The sequence below is a fragment of the Saimiri boliviensis genome, chromosome 4 (genome assembly GCF_048565385.1).
Source record: "Saimiri boliviensis isolate mSaiBol1 chromosome 4, mSaiBol1.pri, whole genome shotgun sequence".
NCBI classification, from domain to species: Eukaryota; Metazoa; Chordata; class Mammalia; order Primates; family Cebidae; genus Saimiri; species Saimiri boliviensis.
The window spans coordinates 83072489-83085185 of record NC_133452.1 but is presented as its reverse complement, the minus strand read 5'-3'; the positions used below and the strand labels follow the sequence as shown (position 1 = coordinate 83085185).

The following is a 12697-nucleotide window of genomic DNA, read 5'->3' as shown; positions in this document are numbered from 1 at the left end:
TAGCAAAAATGTCTGTTAGCCTACTGCCCAATGTTTCAGCAATTAAAACCATAACTTTTATTCAACTTAAAAGTCATGCTCAAGGCTGGGCACAGTAGCTCACACCTGTAACCCCAGCACTTTGGGAGTCCAAGGTGGGCAGATTTCCTGAGGTCGGGAGTTCGAGACCAGCCTGGCCAACATAGAGAAACCCTGTCTCTACTAAAAATACAAAAATTAGCCAGGCATGGTGGCGGACACCTGCCATCCCAGCTACCAGGAAGGCTGACGCAGGAGAATCACTGGGACCTGAGAGGCAGAGGTTATAGCAAGCTGAGAATGCACCACTGCACTCCAGTTTAAAATCATCAAGTATATAGCTATTACTCCTATGAGGAAATTTTAAATTATCTACTGAAATAATACAATTAAAGAAAAAAATTAATGAAGTTTTAAATATACCAATATGCAGTAATGTGTATTTTACACATGCCCAAGAAGTAAATCAAACTTCTGAAAAAACTGGAAAAACACTAATAGTAAGCAGTAAGCACTAAAAAGGGTACTTAAACTAGATTATTCTATTTTTAAAAACATTAAATTAGGTTTTTTTTAAATCCAGAATTGTAGACACAATTGTCCTTGATTTAAAAAAAAAAATGCTTCCCAAAACACAAAAATGTTAACAAAATATTTTTAAAATCTCTAGAATCTAGATAATTTATTCTAGTCTCTACAACATGGAAATTATACAACAATGGGGGTTGCTGAAATATGAATTTTTTTTTTGAGACGGAGTTTCGCTCTTGTTACCCAGGCTGGAGTGCAATGGCGCAATCTTGGCTCACCGCAACCTCCACCTCCTGGGTTCAAGCAATTCTCCTGCCTCAGCCTCCTGAGTATCTGGGATTACAGGCATGAGCCACCATGCCCAGCTAATTTTTTGTATTTTTAGTAGAGACGGGGTTTCACCATGTTGACCAGGATGGTCTTAATCTCTTGACCTCGTGATCCACCCGCCTCGGCCTCCCAAAGTGCTGGGATTACAGGCTTGAGCCACCGCGCCCAGCTGAAATATGAAATTTTAAAACTGCCATTTGTGATTATGCCCAGAAATACAAAAACATCATTATACTTCTTACTAAAAAAAAAAGTTATTTAAACCATAAACAATTCTAAAACTAATTTAGTAAAATAAAGAAGAAGAACAAAAATGAGTCAGCCTTAAAAAACAAGATACTGACAAATTAAATAATGAAAATATCTTGAAAGTATCAGGACATTTTTATTTTATAATCACATATCATGCTATATCAAAAAGGAGATATCTAGAATCAATGTAGGTATTCATTTTAAAAGATTATCCTAAATAACTAGGATATAATGGCAGTTAATACCACAGTGTTTCATTTTTTTCTTTTTTATTTGTATTAGGTTGTTCACAATGTACTTTCTAAAAACATTTAATACTGAAAAGAATCACATGCTCAAGACTTACCGAAAATCATCCAAACTTAGGCTACCTCTGCAATAACAGATATGTGAAATTATATAAAAAGAGGAGAGAAAGAAAGCCCAGATATTATATAAACTTCAATTTAGAACACAAAACAAAATTTATAAGCTTCAGAAGTTACACAGGTGTATAACATTCATCTTTGCAAAGGGAGGAAATCCTCATGAATAAGGTGATATAGGTAAGAGAAATAAATGCACATAGTTGTCTTTTGTGTTTGGAAGTTTATATACTAAAAACAGTTCTTAAAAATTAAATATGTTATAATCTTGGGTGACATGAAAAAAATTAGATATGTCAGGAAAAAACTTTTTTCTGCATTATTAAAAAATGTTCTTAGAAATTAAATATCCAGAAATAATTCTATCTTTTGTCCTTAGGCATACCACTTCTTTCACACAGTGAAAAGTATAAAGAGACTGAGTCACCAAATACCTGACACACACACACACACAAATTCGTATTTTCCAACATGAAATTTGTGTCCGTATTAGATATAATCACTTATGTTTCGCATTTTAGCTTGAGTAAAAAAATATGTTTTACCACATGTTCTCACTCATAAGTGGGTGTTGAACAATGAGAACACATGGACACAGGGAGGGGAACATCATACAGTGGGGTCTGTTGGGGGATACGGGGCTAGGGAAGGGATAGCAGGGAGTGGAGAGATTCGGGAGAGATATCATTAGGAGAAATACCTAATGTAGGTGACAGGGGGATGGAGGCAGCAAACCACCATGGCATGTGTATACCTATGTAACAGTCCTGCAATATCTGCACATATACCCAAGAACTTAAAGAAAAACAAACAAATAAATAAAAAAATATATGTTTTAAGCTAAGAAGCACAGTTAACAAAAGATCTCTAAATATTAAAAAAAGTTGTACTTTGAGTGTACAATGAAACAGAGAACGTAATAAACAATATGCATTAGAATTTTACTTTGAAAATATAAAATGTAGATATAAAGTATATGAATAAATACTTTACATATTTTAAGTCATTTAATAGCAAATTAACAAAGCTATTATAAATGTCCAATGAAATAACGTTAAGAACTCTTTTAACGTATTAGACATAGGTAAATAAATCATTAAGTATCACAGAAGCAAGACTGATAGTTACTATTAGAATCAGATTACCATAAAGAAAAATACACCTTAAAAAGCCATAATCAGTATCCAGAATGGAAAAAACCCATATAACCTGTCTTTTATATATATTTTAAAGCCAACAAAATTAGTGCCTTAACATGCTGAAAATAATCAACTGTTCTCAAAGCAGCAAAGAAAGATTTTAGTCTCCCAAGTTATGACCCTGATTTAGATTTAGCTATCAAGCTAGTTTTTTTGTTTGTTTGTTTTCTTTGTTTTGTTTTTTTTTATTGAGGCAGTGTCTTATGCCCAGGCTGGAGTACAGTGGTGCAGTCTCGGCTCACTGTAATCTCTGCCTCCTTGGGTTCATGTGAGTCTCCTGCCTCAGCCTTCCAAGTAGCTGGGATTACACAAGTCTTCTACCACACTCAACTAATTTTTGTATTTTTACTAGAGGCGGGGTTTCACCATGTTGGCCAGGCTGGTCTCAACCTCCTGACCTCAAGTGATCCACCTGCCGAAGCCTCCCAAAGGGCTGGGATTACAGGCATGAGCCACCATGCCCGGCCAGCTACCAAGCAGGCTTTTAAGATCACAGAACCACTTCCCCTTAAATGGTCCTAGAAAAAGGCATTTCATTAGCTCCGTATCCTGGTATGAGACTCCAAACATCGAAGGATAAATTCTACCTGTTTCTCAAGTATGTCAGCAAATTTGATGAAACTCCTTGGGAAAGTATTCAAATGCAAGAAGAGGCATGTGGCCTGGGCAAACAATGCTATTTTAAATAGCATAAATATGATTTTTGTTAAATAAAGTCTATATTGCGTGGCTATAACACATAAATTTTTAGGAAAAAGCAAAAAAGAGATATTTTTACAGATAATCCTAAAGGTATTTCCTACCTTTCAGAAAAGTTATTACATGTGTACTACACATTTAATGTCTCTACTGAGGCATTAAATCAGAATTAATATTCAATGGTCAAAAAAAATTTATTCTTGTAACGCTTATGTCAAGAAATACAACATATTCTCCTCATGGTAAAGTTTTCACATTTTTCTTTGTACTAACTATCTAAAACACTGTCCCATTTCTTGACTTACCTACCTCTCTCTTTGTAGTATATATCCAATTTATTTTTATGTTTACTAGATACTTGCTCAAATTGGAAGGTGTTGAGATGTCTGTCAATTTTGTACACATATAAAGTAAGTGAAATGAAATGATTCATTTACCTTATATATAGTAAATTAAAAGAGTTTCTTAACATTCTTTTTTTTTTTTTTTTTTTTGAGACAGAGTCACCCAGACTAGAGGATAGTGGTGCAATCTCAGCTCACTGCAACCTCCGCCTCCCAAGCTCAAACAATTTTTCTGTTTCTGCCAGGCTGGTCTCAAACTCCTGACCTCAAGTGATCCACCCACCTCAGCCTCACAAAGTTCTGGGATTACAGGTATGAGCCACCATGCCTGGCCATTAACATTTTTTCATTGGAAATTTAGAAAAGCTTTGTTGATTTGCTATTAAGTGACTTAAAATATATATTTATTCATATATTTTATGTGTACACTTTATTAGTGGAAGGTGTGTCAATTTTGTACATGTAACCTTGCCAAGATAAATCAGAACATTATCCAGTATATAAATGGATAAAGCTTTTTTCTTCTATTACCTTTCTTTAGATCATTTAACTATAGATTTCCAGAGAGCCAAAAAAAAGTAAGAAAGAAACATCCTTCCACTTTTGTACCCAGTAAGCACTCTAACAAGTAGTTTCCTCTAAAACAAAAACTGTCTAAATTCTGAGTTATCTGTGGATGCCACGTACACATGCTCTAGTCTCCAATAAGGCAGGTATACAAAACTAATATATATTAATTATGAGATTAACAAGGCCACATATATCTTGTTAAATTTTTCTAAAAGAATTTTAGGCATTTTCAGATCACTATATATAACACAGTTCCACAATTCACTAGTAAAATCCCTTGTCTACTCATATTAACAATGGACCCACATACTCATTCAGAAAAATAGCTAATAAAGACAATGATGCTATCATAGAATGATTAGCATCAGCAAGTTATAAAACAAAACATACAACCTACCTGTTGAATTTTGAATTGCGTGTTGGTGATTCTGCACCTCTTAAAAGTTGTCTAAAATACTTTAAAATAATAAATAATAATAATTATGTATTATAATTAACATTAAAACATGCTACCTTAGCTTACTACTTTCCAGTTTTGGGAAAAAAGCTATCTCAATCAAGGGAATACAGACATGGTCAAATAGGGTAAGGATGAAAATACTGCAAATGCAGATGATTGCCACAGTTTTGTAAATAATGTGTATACAATGAGATTTCTGCATCACTGCAGCACTACAAAGCCACTCAGGCATATGGTAAATGAGGCAGACCTATTTGATCCTAATCTATCTACTCACATAAATACAAACAGATTTTGGTATTGATAATTGTTTCTACAATTATTTTTTAATCTTCACTTAATTACATAGTAGAAAAGAATATTCACTTTCTTAATCTTGGTTTTTTTTGTTTTGTTTTGTTTTTTACTGAGACTGAGTCTTGCTCTGTTGCCCAGGCTCAAATGCAGCAGTACCCTCTCAGCTCACTGCCACTTCAGCCTTTTGGATTCAAGCTGTTCTCCTGCCTCAACCTCTTGAGTGACTGAGATTACAGGCATGTGCCACCATATCCAGCTAATTTTTTGTATTTTTACTAGAGACAGGGTTTCACCATGTTGGCCAGGTTGGTCTTGAATGCCTGAACTCAAGTGATTCACCTGTCTCAGCCTTCCAAAGTACTGGGATTAGGCCGGGCACGGTGGCTCATGCCTGCAATCCCAGCACTTTGGGAGGCCGAGGTGGGCGGATCTCGAGGTCAAGAGATTGAGACCAAAGTGCTGGGATTATAGGCATGATCCACCACGCTCGGCAATCTTGTTTTATTTTTCTATTTTATTTTGTTATTTGAATCACTCATCTAATGATATCAGAGCTACTAATAAATTCTGTATAAAAATCCTCAAACAAGGCCAGGCGCGGTGGCTCAGTGAGCCTGTAATTCCAGCACTTTGGGAGGTAGAGGCTGGCAGATCACGAGGTCAGGAGTTTGAGACCAGCCTGGCTAATATGGTGAAACCTCGTCTCTACTAAAAATACAAAAATTAGCTGTGCATGGTGGCGTATGCCTGTAGTCCCAGCTACTCAAGAGGCTGTGGCAGGAGAATCACTTGAACTCAGGAGGCAGAGGTTGCAGTGAGCTGAGATCATGCCATTGCACTCCAGCCTGGGCCACAGAGTGAGACTCCATCCCCACAACCCCACCCCCCAAAAAACATTCTCAAACAAGGTGAATAGTTTGACTTACCTCATCACTATGGCAGAACATAGGGGTAAATACATTCTCCAAGAGGGAAAGAACATGTTCATATGCTTCAAAAAGACATCTCATAGTTTGAAGTTTCACAACATCTATGTATGGCCCTTCAGCAACTATTAAAAAAATTCTATTTTAGAAATTATGTATAAATAGCATAAATGTATGTTAATTTAAAAGTCATTATAGTGAAGAGCATATAGTTCTAAAACTATGTTTTACTGAAACTCCACTGTAAGATATATACTAGAATGAGAAATTACATCAACCAAGGTCTAGTTCTGACAAATATGTAAAGTATGAATACATTTTTTCCTCAAAGCTTTCATCTCATTAGTAAAAGAGAGTAACAGCTGCCCATGTACTGCACATAGCCACTGCAATAATAAACAAAATAAATGGGAAAACTCTGAAAACTGTTGAAGTGCTAAGTAATTCATTCTCATCATCTTTGACTTACTTCTTTGAATCTCTTCTACAATGAAGGGATCAAATCTAATTTTGTCAATACTTTCATCCAAACAGTATGTTTTATAAATCTTCTGCAATTCTTCATGAAGAGACAGCATTTCATCATTTGATAATTCTGGTCGTAAAATTCTATCATTAAATTCCTCTAACAAACGAGGAAAAGAAGAAAAAATAATTTTAATATAAAACTATTTATGAAAACTTCACAGTCCCATTCTAATTGCAGCCAATATTAAAAGCAGCAATTAGAAGCAATCTAATTCATCTAAGTTTTTAAAAAATTTTTGAGAGTAAAATAACTACTCAATAAGAGAAATACCATCAACCAATTTTTATAGATTAATAGAAAATAAGTAAATACATAAAAAGCAATACAAATATGCAAAAATTCAGAACACTAAACACACTTCTAACAGTTTCCTTAAAGACCAATATTAGATTAATTTATGATACCAAAAGTCTTTCATTATTTCAAAATCTGTTTTACTAATTAAAAATAAAAATGATGACTTTAGTTCCAATCAATGTTTGTAAACAACATTTTTCTCCACCATGAACGCTGCAAACTAGTGGCAGAAGTGACAGCTTGAACAAATGAATGTTTATTCAAAAATAAAAGATGATAGTATTAGGATAGCCAAAATGCCAATTGTTTTTTCTTTTTATTCTAAGCTGTTATAATAAGGAGTTTACCTTTTACTTCTTAATCATTCACACTGAAACATAAAGTGGAAAAAAGGGATTAAAAAAAACTGAAACACAGCGTATAAGATTTGTGAGGCAATAGAATACAACTGTCATTCCTGTATGACTTAATAAGCATATAACTGGAGTTGTAAAAGACGAGAAAATGGGGCGGAATATTTGAAAAGAGAGCCAGGAATTTTCAAAATTGATTAAAGGTCAGGTTTGGTGTCTTATGCCTGTAATTCCAGCACTTTGGGAGGCTGAGACTGGAGGATCGCCTGAGCCCAGATGTTCAAGACCAGTCTGGGCAACATAGTGAGACCATGTCTCTACAAAGAAATTAGCCAGGCATGATGGTGTCCACCTGTAGTCCCAGCTACTTTCGAGGCTGAAGCAAGAGGATTATTTGAGCTCAAGAAGTTAAGGTTGTATTTTATGAGCCATGATCATGCCATCTTTTCAAACAGACAAAAGCTAAGAAAATTTATCTCCAGCATATTTGTACTATAATAACTATGAAAAAGATTTCTTTCAGCAGAAAGAAACAGCATTAGAAACCTGGTTCTGCAAAACTAAATTAAGAATACTGGGACAGTAAATACGCCAATAATTATAAGGACTTTTAAAAATGAATGTGTGTGTGCATTTCACATGTGTGTAGATTTCTGATGACAATTTAATGAAGAAACAATGTACTGTGGGTTTATAGCCCATGCAGAATTAAAATAAATAACAAAAGGAGCACAAAAGGCAGGACGGGATGATCTGAGGTACACTGAGGTTCTTACATTGCTCCTGAAGCAGTAAAATATTTTTAAATTCATTCTATGATAAATGAAAGAAACATATTATAATCTCTAATCAATGACTTAAAAAAGGCCAGAACAGACTTGAAAAGTCAATAGGAGAGATAAAACAAAATACAAAAAAAATTTCAAGAAAGTCAACAAAGGAGGAAAAAAAAAGCAATGAATATACAGGACAAATATAAAACAAACACCAAGATGGAAGCCCTAACAATAAACATATAATAAATACATCAAGTGTAAATGTACTACAGATACCAATTAAAAAGCAAAGATGACTTAGTTTTTTTTTTTTAAAGCAAGAGCAGCTACATGCTGCTTACTAGAAATACATTAAACATTTCAATCAGATAGAAAAAGATATACAAATGCACACCTAAGTATAAAGAAAGATGATGTGGCCATATTAATATCAGACAAAGTAGACTTCAAGACTGAAAATTAACAGATACAAGAGAGAAGCATTTTATAATGATAAAAGGATAAAGTTATTACGAAGATACAACAATCTTAAACGCGTGTGCACCTAGTAATAAAGTTTAAAAGATATATGTTTTCATACAATGGAATACCACTCAGCAAAGAACAAACTACATATTTATTCATCTATTTTTGAGACAGAGTGTCACTCTGTCACCCCTGGATGGAGTGCAATAGCATGGTTTCAGCTCACTGCAACCTCCACCTCCCGAGCTCAAGCGAGTCTCTTGCCTCAGCCTCCCAAGTACCTGGAATTACAGGCATGAGCCAACAGGCCCAACTAATTTTTGTATTTTTGTCAAGACAGGGGATCACCATTTTGTCCACATTGGTCTTGAACTCCTGACCTCAAGTGATCCACCTACCTCAGCCTCCTGAAGTGCTGGGATTACAGGAATGAGCCACCACGCCTAGCCCAAATTACTTATTTAGACAAAAACATATATGAACCTTAAAAAGCATTATCCTGAATGAAGGAAGCCAGGGACAAAAGACTATATGTTATGTGATTCCATTTATATATTTAAAAAAATTATACAGGCAAAACTAATCTGTGGTGAGAGAAATGAGACCAGTGATTGCTTTGGCAGGAGTAGGTGGAAAGGGTGGATCTCTTGGGAAGGAGCCTAAGGGAACTTTCTGGGCTGACGGAAATAAATGTTCTGCATCTTGATAAAGATGCAGGTTACATGGATGTACACATGTGTAAAACTGATCAAACTATACGTTTAAATTCTACGAGTTTCACTATATAAATTATACCTCAATTTTTTTAAGTTATATTTTAAAAAGAAATTAAATGCATTAAAAATAAACTTCATAGTTTATAAAGTTTTTTGTAAATCCAATGATCTATAATGCTAGAGAGCTTATAATCAAAATCAGACATTTTTATACTTGATATTTTAATCAAAACAATACTATACAAAAACTGTGAACAAGTGATATTGATAAGGGCTACAGTTTGGGTCTTTGATATATGTTCTATATATATATATGTATATGTGTGTGTATGTGTATATACATATATGTATATATTTTATATGGAGTTTTACTCTTGTCGCCCAGGCTAGAGTGCAGTGGCTCAATCTTGGCTCATTGCAAACTCTGCCTCCCAGGTTCAAGTGATTCTCCTGCCTCAGTCTGCCAAGTAGCTAGGATTGCAGGCACCAGCCACCACACCCAGCTAATTCTTGTATTTTCAGTAGAGACAAGGTTTCACCACATTGGCCAGGCTGGTCTCGAACTTCTGACCTCAGGTGATCCACCCCCTTTGGCTTCCCAAAGAGCTGGGATTATAGGCGTGAGTCACTGCACCTGGCCTTATATTGTATTTTTAGTAGTTTTTTTCTTTTTCTGCTACTAGGATTTGAACAAAGTCAATGACAGATTATTTCCCAATATGGAAAGGAGTGAGCACTTGAGAGAAACTCACAGACGCTCTTAGAAAATCTAGTATATGAAATTTAGTACATTGATAGATGGGTACCACAACATCAGATATGATTTAAAATATTCAAGTACATTAAAAGGTTTAAAAATGACTTTCGTAAAATACACAGGTAAGCCTCACCCACAGTCAAACAAAACTGCAACACGTGCACCGCTCCTTCTTGTTTCAGAAAGTTCATAAAACGAAATAAAAGATCTTGTTGCTCTCTGATTTGCTTCAATTCTAACTTCAGCACCTTAATATAAGAGAAAGAGTAGGTTTAAGCTATATAAATGAGTTCTAAAATTGTTTTTATCAAAAAAATGTTACTGCTGAAAATGCTTACAGATGGCTTTTTATTTCTAGGTTCTGCAAATTTCTGCAAGAATGGAACCAAAGGAGAAGCTGGTTCAGTTGCTTTTTCAGGCTTTGAAAGAAAGAAAATCATTAACTCAGTAAAATTCCCACCTGATTTGACATATACAATCAAAATTCAATGCAATCTAAAGTGTTTTCTAATATATTCAATACTCACTGGACTGTCATCTATGAAGATGATAAGCAAATGATTCACAGTATCCTAATGGAAAATAATAAATGTAAATCAAAATAATTCCATTACTGCATTTTCCCCAAAATTCTCCTAACTTGTATCATTATTATGAAAGTTTCTAGAAAAATGAAGAAACAAATGGAGCAGTGGCAAAAAATCTGCACATATGTATTATAGCAGGAGTTTTTTTTACATCTACAAAAGAGGTTCTTAACATTTGTGAAAATCAGCAAATAAAAGCTATTCTAATTTTGGCATTTAAAATATTTCTAAATCATTCTTGTTTCTTCAGAATCTTACTGGTTTAAAAGTAGAAGCATCTGAAGTACCCATCAATGGATGAACATCCAAAGTGTCCATCAATGGATGAAAATAAAACATGTTATACACATACAACAGAATACTACTCTGCCTTGAAAAGGAAGGAAATTTTGACACATCCTACAACATGGATGAATCTTGAAGACATTATGCTAAATGAAATAAGCCAGTCATAAAAAGACTAATACTGTATGATTCCATTTATATGTAGTACCCAGAGTAGTCAAATTCATGGAGACAGAAAGCAGAATGGTGGTTACCAGGAGGGCTGGAGGGAGGAAGGAATGAGGAGTTATTGCTAACAGGTGTAGAGTTTCAGTTTCATAAGAAGAAGAGTTCTGGAGATGGAGAGTGGGGATGGTTGCACAACAATATGAATGTTTTCCGTATCACTGACTATACGCTTAAAAATCTTTAAGATAGTAAATTTTATATTAAGTGTACTTTGTAACAATTAAAAAAAAAAATGTTTAAGTCTTACTGGATCAGCTAGGAAATCCAAAGAAGGAAGGAACACAGAGCCAGACAGGATCTCTCTTATAAGTAAGGTCAGAGATCTGAAAAAATAAATAATAATAATTGTTTACATTTAGTAATTTATAAAGTTCTTAACTTTCAACTGCATATAAATTACCTAAGATTCTGCATTTCTAACAAACTGTCAACCAACATTCATGCCACCGGTCTGCAGACCACATGTTGAATAGCAGAGAGTCAGATTTCTTACTTGGCCAAAAGAGAATATTATTTAAGAGAAAAAAAGTATTCCCTTAACAGGAACTTGGGGGACACTAGAAAATACTTTCTATCGGCCAGGCACAGTGGCTCACACCTGTAATCCCAACACTTTGGGAGGCTGAAGTGGGCGGATCACGAGGTCAAGAGTTCTAGACCAGCCTGACCAACATGGTGAAACCCCGTCTGTACTGAAAACACAAAAATTATCTGGGTGTGGTGGCACATGCCTGTAATCCCAGCTACTGGGAGTCTGAGGCTGGAGAATTGCCTGAATCTGGGAGGCAGAGGTTGCAGTGAGACGAGATCACATGACTGCACTCCAGCCTAGGCCACAGAGCAAGATTCCATCTCAAAAAACTTTAAAAAATTTTTAAAAATCAAGAAAATACTTTTCTAAGAATACTTAAATGTTTAATATATATTTAAATTAATGCTTAAGATAATTATAGTAATTACCTTATAATCCTATTTGTTACTATTATAAACTAGTGTAGTATAAAAATCATGTAATTCAATACATTAAAATTTTTTTTTTTTTTTTTTTTTTTTGAGACGGAGGTTTCACTCTTGTTACCCAGGCTGGAGTGCAATGGCGCGATCTCGGCTCACCGCAACCTCCGCCTCCTGGGTTCAGGCAATTCTCCTGCCTCAGCCTCCTGAGTAGCTGGAATTACAGGCATGTGCCACCATGCCCAGCTAATTTTTTGCACCTTTAGTAGAGACGGGGTTTCACCATGTTGACCAGGATGGTCTCGATCTCTTGACCTCGTGATCCACCCGCCTCGGCCTCCCAAAGTGCTGGGATTACAGGCTTGAGCCACCGCGCCCGGCCTACATTAAAATATTTTTAAGAACAAAATGAAAATGTGAAAACAAAAAGTAATATTTAAAGCACATCACTAAATATTTTAGTGATAAAATACTTATTTTAAAATATATTGATATGATAAATATTTTAGTGATAAATAAGTATTTTAGTGATATGTAAAGTACATCACTTTACATATCATTACAAATAAGCCATGGTTGCCAGGTGCCGTGACTCATGCCTGTAATCCCAGCACTTTGGAAGGCCAAGGTGGGCAGATCATGAGGTCAGGAGTTCGAGATCAGCCTGGACAACATGGAGAAGCCCCATTTCTACTAAAATTACAAAAATTAACTGGGCATGGTGGTGCTTGCCTGTAGTCCCAGCTACTCAGGAGGCTG

The 12697-nt window shown here is 35.1% G+C and overlaps 1 protein-coding gene across 5 annotated transcripts in view; it reads right to left on the bottom strand.

Annotated features, from left to right (window-relative positions):
* SNX14 (sorting nexin 14) overlaps nt 1-12697 on the bottom strand; it is a 99775-nt gene that overhangs the window by 41809 nt on the left and 45269 nt on the right. For 3 of the 5 annotated variants that reach the window (XM_039467664.2, XM_003922959.4, XM_074397722.1), the window contains exons 9-16: nt 11232-11307; nt 10412-10456; nt 10223-10303; nt 10018-10132; nt 6461-6616; nt 5992-6116; nt 4706-4764; nt 1478-1504 (exon numbers count right to left, since the gene is read on the bottom strand). In XM_039467664.2, coding sequence (XP_039323598.1) covers nt 1478-1504; nt 4706-4764; nt 5992-6116; nt 6461-6616; nt 10018-10132; nt 10223-10303; nt 10412-10456; nt 11232-11307 — 684 coding nt within the window. The remainder of the gene's footprint in view (nt 1-1477; nt 1505-4705; nt 4765-5991; nt 6117-6460; nt 6617-10017; nt 10133-10222; nt 10304-10411; nt 10457-11231; nt 11308-12697) is intronic. The other 2 variants (XM_039467666.2, XM_039467665.2) reach the window with 1 other exon arrangement.